The sequence below is a fragment of the Taudactylus pleione genome, unplaced genomic scaffold (assembly GCF_031769625.1).
Source record: "Taudactylus pleione unplaced genomic scaffold, aTauple2 ptg000967l, whole genome shotgun sequence".
Classification (NCBI taxonomy): domain Eukaryota; kingdom Metazoa; phylum Chordata; class Amphibia; order Anura; family Myobatrachidae; genus Taudactylus; species Taudactylus pleione.
This window is the reverse complement of record NW_028285368.1, coordinates 7,523,485-7,550,768: the sequence shown is the minus strand read 5'-3', so window position 1 is coordinate 7,550,768 and position 27,284 is coordinate 7,523,485. Positions and strand designations below refer to the sequence as shown.

Here is a 27,284-nt window from a genome sequence, read left to right as displayed (position 1 = left end):
CTTCTCTGGCCACACTGGCATCAAAAAGACCCTGGAATGTATCAAAAGATCTTACTGGTGGCCTTCCAAGCATTCTGATGTACAAGAGTTTATATCTTCTTGCTCCCAGTGTGCTCAGCATAAAATTAATTGTCAGCTACCTGTTGGACCGTTATAGCTGCTGTCCATTCCCCTACAGCCCTGGATTTTATCACTGATCTCCCGGCCTCCAAGTGCTTTACAACCATCTAGGTTGTAGTCGACAGAATTTCTAAAATGGCATACTTTGTACCCTTAACCGTCCTACCATCTGCTCCACTCCTCTTTCAACTATTACCTAAAGAAATTGTCTCCTATAGAGGGTCACAGTTTGTTGCTCATTTCTGGGGAGCCCTCTGCTCTTCTTTACAGATACAATTAAAGTTTTCAACAGCTTATCACCCACAATCCAATGGGCAGACTGAGAGAGTTAATCAGGATCTAGAAACCTTCCTCTGTATGTACATCACATCTTCCCAAGATGATTGGTCTGATTTCCTGCCTTGGGCAGAATTCTCCCACAACAATTCATACCACAACTTTTCTGGAACTACTCCTTTCCTGACAGTTTATGGACATCATCCTCGTATTCCTGAGTTCCAGTCTCTTCTCGCTCTCAATGTACCAGCAGCCAAAGCCTCTCTTCAATATTTCTCCAATATCTGGAAAGAAGTTCATGCCACTTTGAAAAGATCCTCTGCTCGTTATAAAGTCTTTGCTGACCGAAAGAGGAAGGCCATTCCACATTGCAAGGTGGGAGATTGGGTTTGGCTATCTTCACAGAATATCAGACTATGAGTACCATCAGTGAAGTTTGCTCCTCATTTGATCGGTCCATTTCCTATCACCAAGATCATTAGTCCAGTGGCTTATCATTTACAGCTTCCTCCATCAATCAAGATTCCTAATTCCTTTCATGTGTCTCTTCTCAAACCTCTTATTCTCAACAGGTTCCAGTCTTCTCCTCCTAAACTACCCACAGTTAAGACCCAGCAAGGGGTTGAATTTGAGATTGAGAGCATTGTCGACTCACAATGTCATTATGGAAAACTTCAATATCTGGTCCATTGGAAGGGATACGGTCATGAGGAGAGATCTTGTGTGAGTTCTGAAGATGTTAATGCTCCTCGCCTCATCTACAGTTTCCATGCCAAGTTTCCTAGGAAACCAAATAGATGTCCTGAGTCCACTCCTCATGGAGTGGGAACTGTCACAACCCGGGTCTATTTTCCTTGCCACCGAGTCACTTACCTATTCTTCCAGTGCTCTCTGTCACATCCTGGTCATATAGACTGCAGTATTCCTGGTCTACTAGGCCTCAGACAACATCACAGCCTGTGCTAAAGTTCTGCAATGACAAGTCCTGATCAGCTGACTGCAGCGTCCAATTGAGTAACAGCCTAAGCCTCCCTGTACCACCTGACTCAGTTCAGCCTATCCTGGGGAACCCAGGGGTAAAACTCCGAGCTGCTGACTCTACCTAATTGCCAGTACAATGTCTATCCTCAGTCCTTCCTGAGTAAGCTATACTGTGCTCCTATTGCATTCCTGTTTGTGCAGTTTTGTTCCAGATTGCTCCACAGATCTCTGCAAGTGTTCTACACCTGTGTCAGCTATCCCACTGGCTGCACAGGTAATCTTTGCTGGTTCCAGTTACCAGTATTCTGCCTGCTGCCAGTGAGCCTACTGGTTCCTCTCCATCTGTTCTGTTCCTGGTACCAGTTTTCACTACCCATTCCGGTGTTGGTCTGCTTCTGGTCCTGCTATCGTCTGAGTACTCCTGGATCCTGGACTACAGCGACAACCCAGTTCCAGCCTGGTTAATCTGTTGCCAGAATCAACCATTCCAGCATCTTTGGTTACAGTCTCAAGTAAGTACATTTGGAGGCACTGCTGAGATGCGAGTTATAAACTCTGGTGCAAGTCAGGTGCAGATTTATCTTATTAGCCAACAGGACTTACATCTTGAGTAGGGGGCCTGGGAAGTCAGGAGGTTAGAGATGCTCCAGAGAGCACTTGACTATTATATGGGGATCTTACAGACCCTATAGAGACATGGGATGAAGATGCAGGGTAATCTAAAAAGGTAGATGATGTCTGATTTTGTAGCAGCAGAGCATCCCTCTGGGGTAATAGGTGAAGACAAGTGATTAATCCTCAGGGAAAAGGGTAATGTAGTAGAGGAGAAATGGGGACCAGCTATAGCATATGGAAGACTAGGAGTAGAGATGACCGGTAGTTAAATTGAGAGATGGATGTAGCCATGCTCTCACACAGAGTAGGGGGAGTAGATGCTAGCTGGGAGCCAAGTGGGCTGACCCCAAGAAGGATATGGATTTTGGGCCAGATGAAGGGTCCACTCTTAGAAGTAAGGAAATTGTAGGGGGAGTAGACTGGAGTTCTGCTTAATTGGAAATGGAAATGTGAGGACACTCACTAAGAAAGTGAGTGTGAGTAAGTATAGTGGTTAGTGGAAGCCACAGAAGGTGGCTGGGTAAAGAGTGGAGAAATCTCCAGTAATATTAGCAGTGGCCAATAAAAGTTTATATGAGTGATAATCTGGATGATAATCATATCATTCACAGATAATCAGGGGGAGAGTGTAGCCCTGGTTAGGGACTTCAGCAACTACAGTGCTAATAAATATATATATGTATATGTATATATATGTGACAAATCCTGAGGATGACAGGTAGTTTATATGTACATATTTCATGTTTTGCACATTCCTGAGGTAAAATGTGGTACTTTATGTAACTATATTGTTTGTTGAGATGAAACTTGTGTATAAATTAATGTACATTTATATAACTTGCATGTATAATATGTATTAATACCCTCTTAAGGTAAAATTCTGCCCCAGTGTGAGGGATACACATGCACTGTGGAGGAAGGGGTGGAGTGATAAAAGTAGGAGTGATTTGGTTCCTGTCAGGGAAAAAGGTTCCAGTTTTGAGAGAGGTATATAATACCTGTCAGCAGCAGCTGACAGTTAGTCTGGAGATCACTTCCTTGAGTGCCCACCCCCCTGTGTCTTGTGCATCAGCTGAGCTATGGATGAGCTTCCAGGCACAGAGGGGGGTGGAGTCGGAGAGGGAACTTGCCATAGCAGGAGCTGTGAAGTTGATGGGGAGTTGAGTTACTCACCCTGCCAGAGAGGTGGAAGCGGTGGTCAGGTTGCAGGTGGCAGTACTGGCAGTGGAGTCTCTAAGGGGATCGGCTCCTAAGTTGGCTGTCAGCGGTGAACAGTGATCCGAAATGTGGAGCCAGTGAGGTTTGGAGGCCAGGACAGTTTCTCATAGGCAGCCATGATGCTAGCTCCTGCCCAGAGGCAGTGCCAGTCACAGAGCAGGGTGTGATAGGGAGACACTGCACAGCTGACAGGTGGAAGATGCTGCTGCGTGGTGGTTGCTCTGCCTGATATCACAGCATCAGCACAGTGGTGCGCACTGTTAAAGTAAAACTCTTAATAACACCATACCAGTTACTGAGTCTGAGTGCCAACCATTTGGGAGGAATATACTGTATATCTATATAACTGGGTTACAGTTAATTGATAAAACTCAGGGTGTAGTTATAAACCATATTGCCAATGCAGTACTATGGACAATGAGGGATCTTCATCTATAACTAATAGACTATAAAGTAGCCAATGTTACCTAAAGACTGGTACTGACATAGACACTGTTGCAAGGTATGCAGTTAAATAGGGACTTAGACATAGGTGCTGTAAAAGCTACATCCTAAGCTGCAAAGTGTCATGCAGCCAGCAGGGAAAGAATCATTAAACTAAAAGTGCTAAGAATTGAAAAGATCTGAGCCTTAGGCAGCACCACAGTCATCATTATACATATATGATTAACAGTATAACTGATCATATTCCTCAGGAAAGCATCTATATGTTTATGGACTTTGGAAAGTTAAGTTTAGTGGAGAGGATAATACTAAAGGTAGATGAAGAATCTACGTACCTAACCAAGAAGATACAACAGGACCTTCAGCAATTGGCATGGACACTAAGGTTTAATATGTATATTCATTGTTGTCATCGGTGTATAGTATTGTTCTTTTGTTCAATTAAAACATAAATACATATATATGTTCAAATAGTGCATGCTATTGTCTGAAGTGTACCTGAAAGTTATGTTGCAATATCTAAAGAAAATGCTAATATAAAAACTTTGGAATTATATATAAAGTGTATTATTTGCCTAAAGGATTCTAGAACACTTGAAGAATCTCTGGCAAAGAAGAACAGGTTTACTTCATTTTTACACTGCAACATCCTGTGTCATAGTATATGGGTTGCATAGCTCCCTAATAAAAAACATATACATTAGTTGTAAATTTTAAGTGGGTTTTCCCAAGTAGGCCCATAATGACTATTAAATCTTGGGTGGAGGCACTGATGTAGAAAAGTACACCACTTGACTGGAAGTTAAAGGTAGGTAAATATTAAACAGTAAGGGGGTTATTAACCTGGTGACCCTTTATAGAGGCTAAAGGGGGGTTACACATATAAACACAAGTATATAATATAGTGGCAATTGTTTTCTGTTATTGTCCGCAGTGAACACTGGGCATGACTCAGACCCGCTCGCAAGCGCATAGCACTCGCAAGCAGGTCGATGGTGGGCCAGTGCGCACGCGCGGGCCCTGGAGCGAGTGCAAAAAGCACTCGCACTGGCACTCATATCCAAAAGGGGCAGCTGTCGATGGTGATCAACAGCTCACCCCGTTTGGAAGCCGGGGAGGGGGGGTGGCTGGGCAAATGGAGGTGTTCAAGCAGAAACACCTGCCGTTTTGTGGGTGGCCCTACTGGCATCACTTGTGATGTCAGTAGGTGGACTTCCTGCTCTATTAGAGCAGGAAGTCCACTGGGGCTTGCAGCCACGAGACCCTACCATAAGGGTCTCATCGCAAGCCCAATGGTCACGATGGTCTTGACCATCGCGACCATCACCTGGCCGCTCGAAATAGCTGTGGGTGGTCACCCACAGCTATGCAAGTGGCCAGGAGGCCGCACAAAAAAAAAAACGTCCTGATTCAGAGCGAGTTGGCTCTGAATCAGGACAACTGTTCAGTGGTAATTACCCTGTAATATTATTACTTAGTATTGCTAAAATTCACATTACCTGTTATTTGTGTGCATTCTATCTTGCTTGTGTCCACGGCTATAGGCTGCTCTGTGGTTAATATTACCTTCGTACTACTACTCCAGTTTTACCTTGTGAACTCCCGCTGTTTGTATAAGCCCTTACTGTCCGGAGATTAAGACCTGGTGGCATCCTAAGTGCATTGTACTCCGGCAATTGTTATAGGCAGAAGCACTCCCTAGTGTGTCTCTAGGGGACTTATGCAAATGCAGGTGAGATTCATTACAATATGTACATGGACAAAAACACACTAGGGTACAGCGCACAGACGAAATATAAACAATAGAAGAAATTATTTGTTTTCCATTTTTTCAAATTCGCAGCTCAGATGACACTGCTTGCAGTCACAGCATTTATATATATGTGAACAAAAATGCACTGTGGGACAGTGTACAGATGTACAAACAACAATAGAAGAAATTATTATATTTTCCACTTTTTTAAATTTGCAGCTCAGCTGACACTGTGTGCAGTCACAGTGCTTATATGTACATGAACAAAAACACACTGGGGAGTGGATGGACACAGCAGCAGCATCTGGACACAGGGACTAGAGTGAACACATCACAGCAGCAGTCACTGGAGGTGAAGAGGTTGGACATAGCAGCACAGCAGCCACTGGACACAGGGAGTGGATGGACACAGCAGCAACCACTGGACATAGAGACTGTAGTGGACACAGCACAGCAGCATCCACTAGAGGTGGAGTGAATGAACACAGCACAGCAGGCACTGGACACATTAGTAGACTATAAAGACGTAGAACGTACAATAATTTTTTTCCACTTGAAATCTGCAGCTCAGCTGACACTGCGTGCAGTCACAGCACTTATATGTACGTGAATAAAAATGCACTGGGGGAAAGCGCGCAGACATAGTACAAACAACAATAGATTCAATTTTTTTTTTCCGCTTTTTAAAATTCACAGCTCAGCTGAAACTGGACGTGATTCAGACCCACTCACTAAGGCACGATCGCTCGTTGTGAGCAATTTTTGCCCATCTCGCATGCGTATAATTAGCAGTGCACGTGCGCAAGCCATTCGTTGCGATCTGATTTTGGTTGCTCATAAGCCACTATAAGGGACAGATAGTGCCGATAGTGCCGTTTGTGGGTGGTAACAGGGGAAGGTGCTTATGAATGGGGGAGTGGTGTTGCGAACGCAGGTGTGTCAGGCCGCCAAAACGCTGTTTAAAGGGTGTGCATAATTAGCAAAGTAGCGTCACAGTACACGTCACCTGCATGTATTTCAGGCTGCACTGATCGCAGTGCTTGCGGCGGGGAAAGGCAACCCCAAGGGCTGCGAGCATCTCCTTTGGCTCATGATGGTCCTGATTAATCAGACATTTCCCAGAGATGACGTGTGTTGCGAGTGGCAAGGGGGCATCTTCAGACACTTGGGAGCGCACTTTGCCGTAGCTTGCTAACACATAGTGGGCGTCCTTACGTGATGCAGTGCGAGCGCTTAATTTAAATATCCGTCCCCTTTTTGCCAGTGAGCGATCACATCTTGCGAGCGGGTCTGAATGAGGTCCACTATGTGCAATCACAGTGCTTATATGTACATGAATAAAAATGCAGTAGGGACAGCGCACAGACCTTGTACAAACAATAGAAGAAATTTTTTTTTCCATGTTTCTAATTCACAGCTCAGCTGACACTGCGTGTAGTCACACAGCTTATATGTCCGTCGTGAACAAAAACATACTAGGGACAGTGCACAGACATACAGTAGTACAAACAACAATAGAAGAGATTATTATTTTTTCCACTTTTTTAAATTTGCAGCTCAGCTGGCATTGGATGGAGAGACACAGAGCGTGGAGAGACACTGGACATGTTAGCATATACTGGAGTCAGTGTGAAATGGTGCCGAAACACAGTGGGAGGGACTTATATAGGACATACTTGGGTACCCTCCCGATTTGGTCGGGAGCCTCCTGAAAATCGGGTGCTGCTCCCGACCTCCCGGGATGGCAGGCAAGTCTCCCGGCTGCCGCCGACCCCTCCTGTCCCACCGCAAGTCTCCCTTCAGTGAAGGGGGTGGTGATGCAAATCGCGTCATTTTGGCACTGCCCCCGCTTCACACTGCCTGTAATATCGGCAGTGTGTAGCGGGGGCGGGGCCAAAATTATGCACTCGTGTGGCTCCGCCCCCCCGCCCGCAAAAACGTCTCATCTTGCTGGCCCCGCCCCGTCTGCTGGCCACGCCCCCCCAGTAATGCCGATCTGGCTGCTCCCTCCCGGAAGGGGCAGCCAGATAGTCGGCATGTATGATATAGGATCTAAAACCTGTGAGAAATAGACTCCGGGATGATGATGTTTTGCCTCAATTCGAATCAGAGCAAGGCGGGAACACCCAAGCAGCAGCTCGGATTCACTCGTATTGGGGAAGTTCGGTGGGCACGGTTCTCAGTAAACCAAGTCCGCACATCTCTAATTATATCTGCATTATATTCAAGTTGACATTGTGAATGTCAAAACTGAGATTTTGTCAGCATTATGCTTCTGACATTCAGTATATCGAAATTCTGAATGTCGATATAATATACCACACCTTTTTAGCTGTAGCTTACTGCAAATGGTATAAAAACAAAGGTGTCAGAATGCTGAAATTAAACATTTTTACAATGCATAGTGAAATCATTGAACGTGCAATGTCAGTTTCGCTGTGTAGATAGCTATCACACATTTAACACATTTGTAACTTAGAAAAACTGACACCAACAATTTGGAACCAAATTGATAACACTATATATATTGATTTCAAAAATTAGAAATTATTTAGTATCACATGACATACTGTACATGTTAGCCCTAGTCTATAAAATTGACATAAACCCATTATTTCCTGATTCAAAAATAATTTCCTTGCAAAGTCACGAGTCACCAGATGTCTTTCAAATGCTACTTGTATGCCATGCCAGCCGCCATCGTGTCCTTCAAAGGTACCTTTTCAAAAGCAACAGTTTCCCTTGCCAATGAATAGGAAACCAGCATTGATCAAGACTCACGATATTTCACACATCTTTTTGTGACATCTAACAGCATCAATCCATCAGTCCCTGACACTAGAATAGTCCAAACAGGTGGGAGATACTGTCAATACGAACTGGAAGGACTCCGAACACTACCCCTTAACCTTACACATCTCTCATATGGCAGAGAGATGTGTTTATATCAGCTCCTAGCTGTCATTTTTTTAAAATAGCCTGCAAAGTGAGTTAGGAGCTGATTAGTTGATACTTTATCTCCATCCACTTTATCTCTCTCCAAAGCTTATTACATCTCCTTCTATACATTTAACCTTTAACTACTAATTCCTAGCTCAGTCGTGTCCTTGGTTCTCTTTGTGGTCACTCTCTGCTTGTTTGAAGAAGTTCTGAATATTTATATGAAGTGACACTAAAAGAGATAAACAACATTATAACATTATATATATATTTTAGCACTACAGTCCATTAAATGGTATTTAATATGATCTGAACAACCGATTTCCTACACTCTCTTCTAGGGGTCTAATCATCAAGATAAAAATATCCCCTGTAATAATTAAGGATTGAACTTGCTGCGAGTTCAATTCAAGTATTTGAAGCATTCATCAAACCTCCTATACTTAATTATCACTTCCAAAAAGCTGTTGTTTTTGCGGAGACAGCTTTTTGGAAACAGGGTACCTTTCTCCAGATGCCTGGACTCTTCCGCAGCCTGTCTTGAAGCTGCACAGTGAAGCAGCAAGAGAGAAGATAGAGGACCCAACCTTCCCCTCTCCTGACACCCCCCCTGACCAACCACTGTCTGTGCCCTGTCCCCCTGCTGCTGCATCCGCCAGTGAAGTCTGTGACCATGCAGCTCAGCAGCATCAGTGCCCTCTCCCTTGGCCCTGGCTCACAGGAGGACTGCCCGGGAGCTTTATTAAGGTAAGAGGACACAGCAGTGAGGGATCCTTTAAGATCCCTCTGCTGCATCAGGTGCTGTATGCCCAGGGGCACTGAGAGGGGGGTGGGTACTAATTACCCCGGCCCAGGCTTGCTGGAGGGGCCCGGCGGGGGCCTGGGTCCGGCACCACTCCCCCTCCCTCTTACGTCACAGCAGCCCAGCACATGCTGCTGCGTGCTTTGCTGCAGTGGGAGACTGCTTCGTCTCCTATGCCTATGGGGGGAGCGATCCCCAGCATGCAGCGACGCTGCAAAAATGTGTTTTTATTTTCTAAGGGAGCGTGGCCACACCTCCCATGATTAGGCCACGCCCCCTGTCACCTGGGCCCGGCTTGGCTGTCGGCAGCCCTGTGTATGCCATCTCAAGGTGGCGTACAGTATCACTGTCAAGTTCCAAAAAATTTTTCTGAGCCACAAGATTAATATGTTTTTATTTTTTAAATCAAATCCAAGTTTAACATAACTAGTAACCCGTTCCCAAACCTCCCGGGAAGGCAGGCAATCCTCCTGGCTGCTGCCCAGCCCCCCTATCCTCCCCGCAATTACCTCTGAATCCCGGCGGGCGGGCGGGGGTGCGGTGACGCGATTCATGCTGAATCGCGTCATTTGGCCCCCGACCCCTGCTTCACAATGCCTGTAATAACGGCATTGTGTAGTGGGGGCGGGGCCAAATTATGCAATCATGTGGCCCCGCCCCCCACCCCACCCACAAATACTCACAGCCTGGCCAGCCCCACCTCCTTGAGCTGGCCACGCCCCCTGTCATGCTGATCTGGCTGCTCCCTCCTTGAAGGGGCAGCCAGAAAGTCAGCAAGCCTGTAGTAACCTATTTAATTCGACCCTATGCTGTGTCTGCATACAAAACATACCTGATAGGAATGAGGCTTAGAATTGCAATAATGCCAGATAGAATAAAACAAGTTCCACTGAATCTTTCTAGGGTGGATTGATAAATCTTATTGAAAACAGTTGATGTTATCACTCCTGAAATGGCTAGTGACAGCTGAAGCGTAACAAAGACTTTGGCTGGAAGGAAACAGATGCATGATCAGTTTTGTAGAAGTCAAAACATACTGAATATAAATGGAAAGAAACATTATTTTCTGCATATTATGTCAACGTATGATGTAAATACACAAATATGGTAGATCGAGTTCAACTGGAGGATGCTTATTAACCGGTTAATAGGCTGTTAAATTTTCTGCGAACCAAAATACGAGATTGTTATAGCAGTTCAACAGAACTGATCTATTTACTATTGTGTAACGATGAGCGCATTAATCCTATGTGTATATATACAGATTTTAAAAACAGTTTTTTATTTATATTATTATATATTATATGGTTTTACTGGGATGCAGTCATATTGCCGATATAATGCCGAGCATCGATATACCGATGCATGAATCTCGCCGCCCAGCAATATGCCGACGCCAATATCCCAAAGATGAACAGGATACCATCGTCGGCATCTCGAAGCTCTGGAATCCCGATTGTCTGGACGGGTAAGTAACTGCTCTGTCCCTGGGGAAGGGGGGGTTAGGGTTAGGCATTCCCCCGGGGAGGGTTAGGGTTAGACTAGGGGAAGGGGAGGTTAGGCACCACTGGGGGAGGTTAGGGACAGGCACCCCCCCGGGAGAGTTAGGTTTAGGGTGCAGGAAGGGGGGGTTAAGCACCATTGGGGGGAGGTTAGGGTTAGGCACCACCAAGGTAGGGGGAGGTTAGGGTACTCACCCACTGCGTCGGCATTCTGCACCATACTGGCTTCCAGTGTCGGTATTTCAGCCAGCGGCTATTCAGCCGCTGGCAGATCATACAGATTCCGATTTTACTATATACATATAGGATGACAGTGATCATTGTAACACATTGCCATTTAAATTTCACTGATTAGAGCTGCTTGAATTAGATTGTGCAGGTTTGCAGTACCCTGTAGCAATTACAGGTATCTACATTGATCTATTTATCAGTATCATTTTTATGCATACTTCTAAATCTTATGTCACATAATATTCCTTCCAGAATTTCCAGAAACCAATGGTCAACTCAAATATCATAGAACATAAAATATATTACAGTATCATTGCATTTATAAAGCACCAATTTAGTCAACAGTGTTGTACAATAATGATTTAAACATATATTTGTAAACATTAAAGATTACAATATAATTGTATATAGTTTCAATTTCTTTGTTTATATCACATCCAAACTCCACCTGGCTCCATTCCAGGGTTGCAGTGGAAATAATGAACTATGGGCCTCATTCAGACCCGCTCGCGAGCGTAGGACACTCGCAAGTGGGTCGATGGTGCCCTAATGCGCATGCGCACGAGGGAGGGAGCTCCGTCGTGTGCATGTGCGAGACCCGAATAATGACGGCAAAGCCGTCGTTATGGGTCTCGCACCAAAGGGGGCATGCTGTCGATGGTGACTGACAGCACGCCCCCTTTGGTGGGCGTGCCAGGGCGTGCCTGCCAGATGGAGGCGTTCCCATGGGAACGCCTACCGTCTGAGTCCGGCCCCACTGACATCAGTAATGATGTCAGTGGGAGTGATTTTGGCTCTGATAGAGCCAAAATCACTCCTGGGCTTGCGGCAGCGAGACCCTACCGCAGGTTCTCATCGCAAGCCCGATGGTCACGATGGTCTTGACCATCGTGACCATCATCATGGATGCTCGCTATAGCTGTGGGTGGTAACCCACAGCTATGCGAGCGTCCATGAGGCCGCTCCATTTTCAGGTAGGAGGGCCCTGATTCAGAGCGAGCGCTCTGGTCAGCACGTCCGGCTCTGAATCAGGCCCTATGATTGCTGAATTAGATTGCAGTTACTGGCCAGTGTTTCACCAATTACTATATGTTACATTGCTTAAAATATGAGTTTATGGATGGAGCTGCTGCTTAAATGAATTTCCACATAATACTGTAATATGCATTTCTGCTATGATTGTATCCTCTTCCCTTATTGTTGTTGTTAATTTCAGAAGAAACTTGATCTGAAATTATAACAAAAACATTATGTTATAATAACATACACATTTATTGCCCTCTGGAAATAGGATAGGGGTGTTGCTAAAGTTGCCATGAATTAATGCATCATAATTCGCATATCGCAGTATGATACGATGTACAACATAGGTTACACAGGGGTAAAGCTATCCTGGGGCAAAGACTTAGCTCAACCTCCCTTCCCCTACTCGTTCCTGAAGCGTTGGCATGAAAATTTGAAGTGATTGTCTGTTAGGCCCCAAGAAGCTTTAAAGAGTTTGATAGTGTGGAATTCATTTTTAGCAATATATCATATAATCTAGATGTAGATAGATATGTAATGAGGGTTATACAGTGCTCCATGGATGTATACATGCATGTAATGAGAGGAAGGAAGGTCAGTTGTATGGGTTGACTTGATTGTATTGCAGGTGATGGCCGTGATGTGCCATTGCACTGGCATGGAAATGCCAGAAAAAGCACACCTAACTGTCCAAATTACACCCCGATTTCACCCTGAAAGGGGCTATTTATAAAAATACACAATCTTAGGGCTACTGTGATACATATATGAGTACTAGATTGCAGTCCCTGTCTGCATTGCCCATAAATGAATTCAACCCTTGACAATAAGCAAGGTACACGAAAAGGGATCTTATTAAAGTAGGAACTTTTTCAAAAAATATATTTTCTTGAGTAATTATAAATAACCCTTTGGTAGAACTGTACAGTATACGAGACCTACTGTACAGTAAATAGAAACATCTTTGAAAGATCTGTTGTATATTCCAAATGCTGGTGATATGTTTGCTGATACAAATCCTAATTGAAAATGGCAGGGAGCTATTGACCCCTGATAACTAAGTATCTGAGTTATGAGAAGGAATACTTAACTACAGGAGCATCTCATCATTGCTACGGTGTGGGGACAGCTGATCTAAAAATCAGCTGTCTCCATGATCCTTAACACTGAAACCAAAGTAGCAGTGATACTTACCACTGCTGATCTTCGTCCGGTCCCCAGACATGACTTCAGTTCAATAGGAATGCTGGGCCAATGGGGCAGAGGAAGGAGCAGGGCTCCAGGAACCAATGCCATCTGAAGATGGCGTAGGATACCACAGTGGAGTTTGCTGAATATTAGGCAGCCCCATCAGGTGCCTAATAATTAATTGGCCTGTTACAAAAAATATGCAGAAACGCTAATGTAATGGACCCTTTAGTGATAATAAATAGGCCCCTTAATTCGGCCCTGGTTGTGGCACCCCTGTTGGTGTCCTTATCTTTTTCTTACTTCTGAGGTACGAATAGCACTATTTACCCCTGCTTTGTTTGCACTTTTAGATATAATTATAATAGCATACAGTATGAAGAAAGTATGTTATCTAGCCATGAATCTAAATAATTATTATCAAAATGATTCTGTATGAACAGGGATAGCTGCCAATCATACCTCCAGCACAAATGAACATTCAGAAAAAAGAGATTTTGAAATCTCTAATTAATCTTTCATTGCAATCATAGACACTGCTCTATAGTGTCGTAGACTAGTCTTCATTCAAGCACCCTGTACCTGTCACAACAGATGCAGTTCTTCTATTCTGCCTGGGGTGTCTCTCTCTGCACTGGTGCTTCTAGCACACTCAGCTGATGCAACAAACTGCTGAGTTTCTTTAACAGGTGCAGGGTGCTAGAATGAACACTAGTCATAGATCATACTGAAGTAGCATCTACAAAACTCGTCATACATATACGGGCAGACAGACAGCTGACAGACGCATACACAAATAATGATTAGTAGTCACCAACTCAAATTCAGATTTTCAAATTGTTTCCTGTATTAATGAGCTGGTTGGGGGTATATATTCTGAAAACTTACCGTAGGATGATCCTTGTATATGTTTGGATAAGACAGACCTGATAGTTGGTAATGGTATTAGAGCAAACATCATCACGGTCCGTGCTACAAAAAAATAAAAATATTAATTCATAATGTTATCCTTTATGTATTGAACTATGTGCAAATGGAACATTTTCTTGCTATTTGTTTTATGCTTTTATATATGTGTATATAAAAACGTGTTTGGGGCATGGTTTGGTGATGACACGACACTGTGACGCCACCCGCTGTGCAAGCTCGAGTGAGGAAGGACAAACAGCCGGGAGCCAAAGACTGGAGAGTGGGCTTCTATATTTATAGCACTTGTATCATCACTGCTGCAATACTCCAGACTGTTACCACTGTTAGTGAAAGGCTCACTTGGCTGGCTGATGTGTTGCAGATTACTGCATTTTATAATATAAGTTATTATGTGTGCTGCTATTAAAATTATCGGATTTTAAACTCACTGCTGCGCACCTTCTGCTTTTCCTTTGACATATATATATATATATATATATATGTACATACATTATATATATATATATATATATACTGTATATATAACTATATATATATATATATATATATATATATATATAAGCATACTGGTTTCCCAATGTTTTCTATATTATTCACCTTTTTTGTATCAGGTACCAGTTATCTTTAAAATGTACCTATGTGTCATTTAATGTGCTTAACATTTTTACCAAGGTCTGGCATGATGATAAATTATTCACTGTCTGTTGTTGTTTATTAAGTATCCCCTCTTATTTTTTTGCCTTTATTTTATTCTTATTGATAATAAAGTCAAATGTTATTTTGAGTTCAGTTTAACTGGCTTCAGTATCCCATGGGACTGTTTGAGCTACAGATGTGTCCTCACACACCTAGGTGTATTACTACTATTTGATTTTGCATTTTGAGTGATTCAGCAGTCGATTTGCATTTGGGTATTTACTAAAGGCCAAATTTAATGTAAAATCAAATTTAAAACCGAATTTTACTCAAATGGAACTGAAATCGAAAATCGGATAAACATGGGTACTTTTACATAGACCAACACACAAATACCTTATTTACTGTCATTCGATTTGAAATCGAACAACAAATCAAACTTCAAATCGCAAAATGAATAGACCTGCTTCATGCTTTCGATTTCAGCATGAGCAGGTTGGATTGACACAGATACATGCATACATCAGTGAGATGCATGCATGTATCTCACTGTAAAAGCTAAGAAAGAGTTAAAGTTAGAAAAAAAATGATGTGGGGTCCCCCCCCCAAAACAGAACCAGCCCTGGATTATTCATAGCCAGTCCTGGTTGTTTAAGTACAGGGAAAAAAATACGTAGGGTTCCACTGTACTTAATACAACCAGCACTGGGCTCTAGGAACCAGTCCTTGTTCTGGATTTACAGGGAACATTTTTTGTAGGGTTCCCCTGTAAGAAGCAGAACCAGCACTAGGCTCCCCAGCCGCAGCATCAGCCCTGACCACTAGTCAGCCCAGGCCAGGGATCCCTGGGGAGTTGGAGATCCCCCCAATAAAGTGGTTCCCCTCTCCAGGGCACCCCTAGCCTAGGTTGATATCCCGGGGCTATCCCCGCCACCCATGGGCGGTGGGTGGCGGGTTGATAGTGTATGTGTAGTGTAAAAAAGAAGTTTAAAAACATTGTCTTTACAGTAGAACTGCAGGTCCCAGCAAGCGTCCCCCGCATGCTGACACTTGGGGAAACACAAGTACCAGCATGCAGGGCATTAAGGGCCCGCTGGTACCTGTAGTTAACCTGTAAAGAAATGTTTAAATAAACACAAGACATACACACCATGAAAGTACAGTTTAATACATACATACACACACACACATACTCACCTACATTACCAGGAGTGGTCCCCTTGTCCAGTGAGCATCCATGGTCTTCTTAAAACAAAAAACTAATAAAACCGACTCACACACTAGATAACAGGTGAGTATGTTTTTTTATCCACAGGTACCGTACTCACATAGGTGAGTATGAGTACATGTGTGTGTGCATGTGTGTGTACATGTGTGAGTGCATGTATGTTTAATAAAATTATACTGTGTATGGTGTTTTTTTTTTTTGTTTAAATTGCTTTTGCAGTGGATTACAGGTACCAGTGGGCCCTTAATGCCCCGCATGCTGGTACATGTGGTTCTCCAAGTACCAGAGTGCAGTGGAGGCTTGCTGATACCTGCAGTTACACAGCAAAAGATAATATTTAAAACTATATAAAATGCACTACACCTACGCTATCAACCCACGCACCAACCACCCAGGGATGTAGGGGATAGCCCTGGGCTATGAACCTAGGCTAGGGGTGCCCTGGAGAGGGGGACCCCTTTATTCTTATTGATAATAAAGTCAAATGTTATTTTCAGTTCAGTTTAACTGGCTTCAGTATCCCATGGGACTGTTTGAGCTACAGATGTGTATCTCAATTCCTGGCCTGGGCTGACTAGCAGTCAGGGCAGATGCTGCAGCTGGGGGGCAAACTGAAAGGGCTCCCCTGGCTGTGGCATCAGTCCACCTCTAGAAGGGTCTAGTGCTGGTTCTGGATCTTACAGGGGAACCCTACACAATTTTCCCCCTGTAAATCCAGAACCAGGACTGGTTCCCAGAGCCCAGTGGTGGTTGTATTAAGTACAGTGGAACCCTACACAATTTTTTCCATGTACTTAGACAACCAGGACTGGCTATGAAAAGTCCGGGGCTGGTTTTGTTTTGGGGGGGGGACCCCACATAATTTTTTTTTCTAAATGTAACTATTTATAAGCTTGTTTCAGTAAGATACATGCAGGCATCTCACTGATGTCTGCATGTATCTGTGTGAAAACTAACTGCTCATGCTGAAAGTGAAAGCATGAAGCAGTTCTATGCAGTTGGGGATTTGCAGTTCAGTTTGAAGTGGGATTTGCTGCTCGATTTGTACATGAACATGCCAAATCGAACAGTAAATCACTATTCCAAACTGAACCAAATCAAATTCGATTTGAGAAATGCTTCTCAAATCGAATGTTAGTAAATGAGGGATTTGAAGAGGGATTTGAACTTTCGATTTGAGTTGGTTTGAGGTGAGCTAAATTGAACTACAAAACGAGAGTCAAATCGACCCTTAGTAAATTTACCCCCTAGCCTCAATATGCCATACGGCTTGTGATGTCAGACGGGACTTCAAGAGCTGTAGTGTATGGGAATCACAGAAACAGTGAAACTCCACTAAAAGTGTACTACTTGAACTGCACAGGAATTAATTTTTAAACATGTATAAAGTCGTAGAAGAGGGAAAAAAAAAAAGCCACGGCCGCTGCATTGTAGTACTTCTTCTGCAGATTCAAACTCATTCTCACACAGATGTCCAAGTGTCGCACATCAAATGTATCAGTGTAATCTAGCAATGTAGTTTTGTTGCTTCCAGATGTTATATTTGTGCGAATAATACGAGAAAAAACTCGTATGAACATTTTGATCCAAAAAAGACATTCGGTGCAGCCGAGTCGCCCGGGACCTGGCACACTGAGAGGAGCTGTTTGGTGTGACTGAAGCCACAGTGTATGAGAACACATCTGTACCTAATGTAAAATACATCCCATTTTAAATCTACTGTATTATACAATTAACATTTTGTTGTAATGTTACATTTAGAAAAAAGATATTCATTAAAACAGATGCACAAGGAAATGTTATGTTTATTAGAACTCCTCTTACATAATAAATTAGGTATAGTTCAAACATTTTCATAAACATTATTCAGATTGCTTAAAAATATATACATTTTTTAAATTCTGCAAATAAATTATTGTGATCTAATCACAGGACTAATAGTTTATTTGCAGTCTATGGTTGGTGTTCCATCCAAATAGACAGCTCCTATTCTTATAAATATACTCAGAAAAATGTGTTTTTATATTCAGACTGATTCAAATATTATTGAATATTTATAAAATAGAAATAAAATCAAAATGATTTCCACTGATATTTTGTATACTGTATATTTTATTCTGAATTTATCACTGTTGATTAGCAATGTGTTACAGGTTTGCTCTTAGTGCCAGAGATTAATAGTTTTACATAGTGATTTTGGAAAAATATTATGTTTTTTTGTTTTCATTTTTTCACTTACCTATGAAATACATGAAAGTCCATCGTACAAATGCCATTATGAATATACCAGCAGAGAAGGATACAATGCCAATTAGAATCAGTGTTACATCTCTAAACCACCTGGATAAAATAAATACTCCTAAGAAACTAGTGATGAATATCATGTAACCAGCAGCGTTGCCATAACCAATGTACTCAGGACTGAAGCTTAGAGGTTCTTTAAGTAAAAACAAAGACAGTACATCCATAGATCCATCCACAGAGATACTGTACAAGATGGCACTAGTGAAGAGAAGAGCAATGAAGACTCTGGATGGTGTCCCAGGTGTGGTAATCACTAAAGGTCCATCACCTGCATCATCCAGTAGTCTGGAGTTTTCTGTCGGTTCAGGGGAGAAGGTTCCATTTTCCCCAGTTCCACAACTATGTGTTCTTGGATTTTCAGGTTGTGATATTTTAAAATGTGGTACTTTCAAAATAAAAATACTATATCCTAGGCAGAATGTGTAAAGCAATATACTGCATATGACTAGTGTTGTACCTGGGTGGTTTGTTATTTTTACAATAACAAATATATGTCCTGAAGCCAAACTGCCAACAAAACCAGCTAACCCATACACTAATTCAATGATGATGAGCTTGAGAGACCGTTTCTTTTTGGAGGAGCCCTGGGAAGCCCATGCCATAACACCAGCCCAGTAAGCTGTAAACCATCCTGTTAATCCGTTCAGTGCTGCAGAGCCAAACATGACTTCAATAGGCCAGTTCAAAAAGATGACAGGCAACAAAAAACACCGAGATATTAGATATCCAAATAATGGCACACAAATAGTGATCTTCCTTCTCTGCCTATCTCCAATATTTGCCAAAATATAGGCAGAGAGCAAAGGGCTTAACCCCAAAATAAGGTTGTGGATGATGTAGAAGTTAGATATATCTTTCTGCAATGTGTCTGAATCAGAGGTATTTAGGAGTGTGGTAGTCCGATTATAATAATTCTTTACGGACAAAAGAAGAGCCGTGTCATAGAAAGAGCTGGCAACCTGAGCTCCGGCAACTACTGGCTCTATCCAGGTCCTCACCTGTGCCATGATTGTATGATAAATCTTACTCCGTTAGCAGTGCCAGTCTTTCAGACAAAGTGGAACACAGCCTCTCACTGACTTCCTGGATGAAACAATGGAAATGATTCAGCTAAAATATTTCACTGAAAACAAAGTCCTGGATATATAAAATGCTTCGTCTGTCTGCCTGTTTACAGAGGATATATTGCAACTTTATGAGGATATATTCTCACTGCGTAAGAAGAACCATCACTGACATGTTTAGTATAACTAGCATGTCCAAGATAGCTATACTGGAACATTGTGACAGATATACAGCACATACTTCCTCATTCTCAATAAACTGAATTTGCAGGCGGAGCATTGCTTTGTGTGCCAGAGTTCAGTTGCAGTTTAAACAATTTTCATTGGGGAAGTACAGAAATTGACACTTGAGGAACTTGTTTAACAAGCAGATACGTAAGGTAATGAATTTCAACATATATTTATATTATTGGTTTTAATCCATATTTGACTGTTGATTGATATACAGTGCCTTACGATATCCAGTTTGTTGTTGCATATTTAGCTTCTAATAACATTTATTTTATTTATTTATTTATTACCAGTTATTTATATAGCGCACACATATTCCGCAGCGCTTTATAGAGAATATTTGGCCATTCACATCAGTCCCTGCCCCAGTGGAGCTTACACTCTATATTCCGTATCACACACACACACACATATACACACTAGGGGTAATTTTGCTAGGAGCCAATTAACCTACCAGTATATTTTTGGAGTGTGGGAGGAAACCGGAGTACCCGGAGGAAACCCACGCTAGCACAGGGAGAATATACAAACTCCACACAGTTAGGGCCGTAGTGGGTATCGAACCAACGACCTCAGTGCTGTGAAGCAGTAACGCTAACCATTACACCGTCTGTGCTGAATTCAGACACTTATTGCACCATTTGCTACATTTTGTGCTTGTGTACAGTATATTAAATATATGGGGAAGAGCAGTGGTTCTCAACCCCAAACAGTTCATGTATACAAGTTCACCTATGGATATTAAAAATGTGACAGTTGGTAATACACCTGTGCATCTGCTAGGTAACCTGAAAACATGAATTGTTTGGGCCCTGAGAACTGATAAGAACCACTGGTGTAGAGCACTGGTATAGTTGTAAATACAATAGTAATAACAAATCACTAATGTTCTCATAAAAACTATTTAGCAGTAAAATAAGTAAACACAAAGCATTATCACCATAAACATATAGGATAGACCAATGGACCAGAGGAAAAGAGAGTAAAACAAACAAGCAATAAAATCTTGAAAGAGGCAGGAAGGTTATGTAAACTTTCTGGGAACAGCTGTAGAAGTCTTAATGCATCTTTATAAATATATCAATAAGATGGTATAAGGTATATTATTTGCACAATTAAGGACCATGAGCAGTCAGCCAATATGTTATGAAGATGTAATCACTTAATTTGATTTTTGATGTTCATAGCTCAAGATTAGGTGGATATTTTTAGATAATCAAAAACATATCATAAATAGCAGCACTATCAAATGAAAGCAGATGTACAGCCTCACCAACTCCTATATTAGTGTCTACCAGCTGCTACGGCATTTGGGGGCATTCATGGCCAGCATTTCCGGAAATGGGGGCATGTCGCCCCTGTGTTCCGGAAGGGTTGAGACCAGGGTGGAATAATATAAAATATATATAGGTTGGATACTTTTTGTATATCTAAAAGAAACAAAGAAGTAACCACGCTTAAACCTGTATCTAGTATAATTACGTTTGTGTTCTATTTGCCATATAAAAAAAATGTATATAATATATAATAATAAGTACAATCAACCTAGGTGTGCAATAAAAAATATACTAATTTAATGATCAGTAGCTAGTCATAAAAGCTCACAGCAATAGACATATATTGTCCAAATGATTTGTTGAAAACACCTGCTGGTGTTTCTTTAAATAAATAAATAATAAAAAAAAAATAATAATAATAAAAAAAAATAAAAATAAAATATATATATATATACATACATACACAAAAAAATAAGTTAATTGGTATTTCTCATTTGAGAAGATTATTTTTATTTTCATATATTTTTTTTTTAAAAGAAACACCAACAACAGGTGTTTTCAACAAATCATTTGGACTCCTATTTAAGGGAAGGGAAGATTTTTCCTCGTAACCACACCCCTCTGAAGAAATCCTTAATGGAAGAAATGCGTTAGGGTTTGTACACTGCCGACACCAGACCACTTGTTGTTAGCAAGCAAAGTATACTTCTGTGGATTTCCTGCTTTTCCTCCTGCCGCCGCTGTACACACGGACTCCAGCGCAAGTGTGGACCAATACTTACATTGCTCCTAGAGCGGAGGAACAGCTGGGCTGTCTGCCGACAGCCCGCTCAAGTCAAGGGCTGGCTTGCAGACACGTGTGTATTAGCAGCTCCATGCATGGACTTTCAGCACGGCCCACTAACATACTGACCGGCTATTTAAAAGGAGCTGCACGTACGAATTAAGGTACAGTGAAATTCCAATACATGCTTGAAACCTGCACCATAGGAAAGTGACTATTCCGTATCATCATAGTTCTAAGTGGTGCAGTGCTATATAAAGTTTTATGGGATCAATTCCTGCACAGGGTGCATAATAAACAGCAGGCTTTGAGGATTTCCATGGAGACATCCTACGATATCACTGGTCCATTGACATTTGTGCTTGGGTATTTTTTATTAGAATACATATCCAAACCGGCTGTATTGAAAAGGATTTTGGAATAATTTTATTTGATTTTATTTTTATTGCACATTTCTTCAGTCGGATGTGGTTGAGATTTACACACCCACACATATATATATATATATATATATATATATATATATATATATATATATACTGTATAAATATATATATATATATATATATATATATATATATTAGGGGTGTGCACCGGCCACTTTTCGTGTTTTGTGTTTTGGATCTGGATCTTTCTTCGTGTTTTGGATCTGGATTGGTTTTGCCAAAACCACCCTTCCGTGTTTTGGGTTCTGGGTTTTGTGTTTTGGATCTGTATTTTTTTTTTAAAAAAAGCATAAAAACAGCTAAAATCACAGAATTTGTGGGTTTTTCTGCTCCTATGCTATTATTAACCTCAATAACCTTAATTTCCACTCATTTCCAGTCTACTCTGAACACCTCACACCTCACAATAGTGTTTTTATGTCCAAAAGGTTGCACCGAGGTAGCTGGATGACTATGCTAAGAGATATGAGTGGGCGGCACACACACGTGGCCCATCTAGGAGTGACACTGCAGTGGCAGACAGGATGGCAGTTTGAAAAACTAGGCCCCAAACAGAACATAATGCAAAGAAAAAAAAGAGGTGCAAGATGGAATTGTCCTTCGGCCCTCCCACCCTTATGTTGTATAAACAGGACATGCACACTTTAACAAACCAATAATTTCAGCGCCAGGGTCTGCCACCCGACTGTGGCTGAAATGATTGTTTCGTTTGGGCACCCACAAAACAAGCTGGCAATTAATCTGTCCCTGCACAAACTGGCTCTACGGAGGCAAGACGTCGTCCTCATCCTCCTCATCCACCGATTCCTCACCCTCTTCAGTGTTGTGTACATCCTCATCCTCACAGAGTATTAACTCATCCCCGGTGGAATCCACCACCACAGGTCCCTCTGTACGTTCAGGAGGCTGGTCTCCCTGGAAGAGTTGATAATTCAGTTTTATGAACATCATCTTCTCCACATTTTGTGGACGCAACCTCCTACGCCTTTTGCTGACAAGGTTCCCGGCTGCACTAAACACTCTTTCGGAGTGCACACTGGAGGGGGGGCAACTCAGGTAAAATAAAGCCAGTTTGTACAGGGGCCTCCAAATTGCCTCTTGTTCCTGCCAGTACATGTACGGACTGTCTGACATGCCTACTTGGATGCTGTCACTGATGTAATCCTTTAGCAGACAGACGCACGCTTGTCGCTGCTGCTTTAAGGATGCAGGTGCGGCTACAGCCCACACATTTCACAAAGACAGAAAATAAAAGAAGAATTTTTTTATTGTTTGTGGAGCGCACTTTGAGGGTTACACCACCCTTTAACAGACAGACGCACGCTTGTCGCTGCTGCTTTAAGGATGCAGGTGCAGCTACAGCCCACACATTTCACAAAGACAGAAAAAAAAGAAGAATTTTTTTATTGTTTGTGGAGAGCACTTTGAGGGTTACACCACCCTTTAACAGACAGACGCACGCTTGTCGCTGCTGCTTTAAGGATGCAGGTGCGGCTACAGCCCACACATTTCACAAAGACAGAAAAAATAAGAAGAATTTTTTTATTGTTTGTGGAGCACAGTTTGAGGGTTACACCACCCTTTAACAGACAGACGCACGCTTATTGCTGCTGCTTTAAGGATGCAGGTGTGGCTACAGCCCACACATTCAACAAAGACAGAAAAAATAAGAAGAATTTTTTTATTGTTTGTGTAGCACACTTTGAGGGTGTCACCACCCTTTAACAGACAGACGCACGCTTGTCACTGCTGGTTTGAGGATGCAGGTGGAATCTAGACGGGATTTGGAACTGGGGACACACTACCTCCATCAATTGTCTAAATCCCACTGCACTAATGGCGGATACCGGACGCACGTCTAACACCAACATAGCAGTCAAGGCCTCAGTTATACATTTTGCTTCAGGATGACTGCTGTCGTGCTTCATCCTCCTCGCTAGGGACTGTTGGAGGGTCAATTGTTTAGTAAAAGTAGTGGTGTTCCTACTTTCTCTCTGGGATGATGAACAACTCCCAGCAGCAGCAACAGCTCTAGGAGGAAGTGGTTCTTGATCTTTCCCTATTTTATTTTTATTGGAGAAAGTTTGGTCCTCCATTTATGTTATATTGATATATACGTGCGGCTAAGGCGCACACAAACACAGAAAATATTTTTTTTATTTTTGCTGGAGAGTAGTGCACTTTGTGGGTTACACCACCCTTTAAGAAATGAGCCAGCCGGCCCTTTACTTATTGGACACAGGCGCATGCTTGGCGCTGCTCCTTTGTTGATGCACGTGCAGCCACAGTGCACACAATTCACAAACACATACATTTTTTTTTAATTTTGTTTGGAGTGCCCTTTGGGGGTTACAGCACCCTTTAGTGGTCAATCCAGCCGGCCCTTTATTTATTGGACACAGGCGCACGCTTGGCACTACTTTGTTGATGCACGTGCGGCTACTGCGCACACAATTCTCAAACACCACAAAAAAATATATTTTTTTATTTTGTTTGGAGTGCCCTTTGGGAGTTACAGCACCCTTTAGTGGTCAATCCAGCCGGCCCTTTATATATGGGACACAGGCGCACACTTGGCACTACTTTGTTGATGCAAGTGCGGCTACTGCGCACACAATTCACAAACACAAAAAAAAATATTTTTTTATTTTGTTTGGAGTGCCCTTTGGGGGTTACAGCACCCTTTAGCGATCAATCCAGCCGGCCCTTTATTTATGGGACACAGGCGCATGCTTGTCACTACTTTGCTAATGCACGTGCGGCTACTGCGCACACAATTCACAAACACAAAAAAATATATTTTTTTATTTTGTTTGGAGTACCCTTTGGGGGTTACAGCACCCTTTAGTGGTCAATCCAGCTGGCCCTTTATTTATGGGACACAGGCACACGCTTGGCACTACTTTGTTGATGCACGTGCGGCTACTGCGCACACAATTCACAAACACAAAAAAATATATATTTTTATTTTGTTTGGAGTGCCCTTTGGGGGTTACAGCACCCTTTAATGGACAAGCCAGCCGGCCTTTTACTTATGGGACACAGGCGCATGCTTGGCGCTGCTCCTTTGTTGATGCACATGCAGCCACAGTGCACACAATTCACAAACACAGAAAAAAAATATTTTTTTTTGCACTTGGGGGGAGCACCCCTGATGAACAGAGCACCCCCTGGACAACACTACAGCACCCCTTTAGGACTGGGACACTGCACAGGACTTTGGAGTGGACACAACCCCTATGGACAACTGACTGCACAACACAGTCCAGCCAGCCCCTATGGACAACATGAAGTAGTGAAGTAGTGGACACAGCCCCTATGGACAACAGCAGCACAGCGCAGCACAGCACAGCACAACACTACACTGCACTACACTACACTACACTACACAGCCCAGCCAGCCCTAACTCCCACCCTCCCTCTTCACTGTCCACAGCCGAGTGAGAAAATGGCGCCGACACGGGTACCTTATATAGGATCCAAAACCTGCGAGACCCAGAAGGCGGGATGATGACGTTTTGCCTCGATTTCAGATCCGAGTCAGGCGGGAAAAGTCGAGCCTGACTCGGATCGGCCTCGGATCGAGGGGGCTCGGGGGGGGGTTTGGATTTCAGAAATCCGAACCCGCTCACCCCTAATATATATATATATATAATTATATATATATATATCTTCTAATAAGAAGCACCTGGGTCTATTAGAGCATACAGATATGGGACTTCTAGTTATTCAGTTTCAACTGATCTTTTCAGGATTGCTACTCAACAATGTTTCATCTTTTATGTGCCTGATTTAATGTGTGTTATCTTATGTATATGTCTATTGTTGGGAGCATTTATGACTAGCTACTGATCATTAAATTATTATATTTTTTATTGCACACCCAGGTTGATTGTACTTATTATTATATATTATATAAATTTGTTTTATATGGCAAGTAGAACACAAACATAATTATACTAGATACAGGTTTAAGCACGGTTACTTCTTTGTTTCTTTTAGCACTACTGGGTGCACTATATATATTGGGAACTACATAAGGGTCAGTACTGGGGGCACTGTATAAAGGGCACTACTAGGGGCACTATATATTGGGCACTACTGGGGGCACTGCATAAGGGGCACTACTAAGAGCACTATATAAAGGGCACTACTGGGGGCACTGTATAAGGGGAACTACTGGGGAACAGGTATATTGAGCACTGCATAAGAGGCACTACTGGGGGCACTATATAAGGGGATCTACTGGGGCACTGTATATTGGGCACTGCATAAGGGGACCTAGTGGGGGCCCTGCATAAGGGGCACTATATATTGGGCACTGCTTTAGGGGCACTATATATTGGGAACTACACAAGGGTCACTACTGGGGGCACTGTATAAGGGGCACTACTGGGGGCACTATATATTGGGCACTACTGGGGCACTGCATAATGGGCACTACTAAGGGCACTATATAAAGGGCACTGTATAAGGGGAACTACTGGGGCACAGGTATATTGGGCACTGCATAAGAGGCAATACTGGGGGCACTATATAAGGGGATCTACTGGGGCACTGTATATTGGGCACTGCATAAGGGGATCTAGTGGGGGCACTGCGTAAGGGGCACTACTCGGGGCACTGCATAAGGGGCATGTTACAGTCTCATAGGACTCACCATGTAAGACCTCTAGATTCAACAGGCGAGGTCTTCACCAATAGCAGCCACCCATTGTTGCCTTAGAACTGGACACATTCACTGGTACTTAGGTGGCCGCCTGGACTTAACTCAAGATAGTAGAGGCTTAGACGGTTATCCTAGGGCAGTGTCGGCTAACCTTGACACTCCAGCTGTTATGGATCTACATAACCCAGCATGCACTGCTACAGTTTTGCTATTAGGGCATGCTAAAACTGTGGCAGGGCATGCTGGGATATATAGTTCCACAACAGCTGGAGTGTCAAGGTTAGCCAACACTTTCCTAGGGCCACTAGATGTTATGCGACTGTTTGAGGACTGGAAAGGTGAGGTAATCTTTATGAAGTCGACTAGGTAGAGCTTGCGTAGTTGAGAATCGGCTAGGATAGCCGAGATGATGCTAGAGAGCCAAGAGATGGCTTTGAGAGCCAAGATGCGGCTTTGACAGCCGGGATGCAGCTTTGAGATCTGAGGTGCTAAAAGGCTGAGATGTAGCCTTGTGAGCTAAGGTGTGGCTGTGACAGCCAAGATGCGGCTTAGAGAGCTGAGATAGTAACAGGCTGAGGTGCAGTGAGATAGCTAGGATGCAGCTTAGAAAGCCGAGACATGG

The 27,284-nt window shown here is 42.7% G+C and overlaps 1 protein-coding gene across 1 annotated transcript; it reads right to left on the bottom strand.

Moving 5' to 3' along the window:
• Positions 1–7,943: 7,943 nt before the first annotated feature.
• On the bottom strand, positions 7,944–19,385 carry LOC148462405 (solute carrier family 46 member 2-like). The gene is given in 5 exon segments (XM_088460082.1): positions 7,944–8,541; positions 8,543–8,579; positions 9,982–10,138; positions 13,982–14,065; positions 18,127–19,385. Coding segments are annotated over 5 exon segments (1,389 nt in total). The 5' UTR covers positions 19,199–19,385; the 3' UTR covers positions 7,944–8,502.
• Between the last annotated feature and the right edge of the window lie 7,899 nt (positions 19,386–27,284).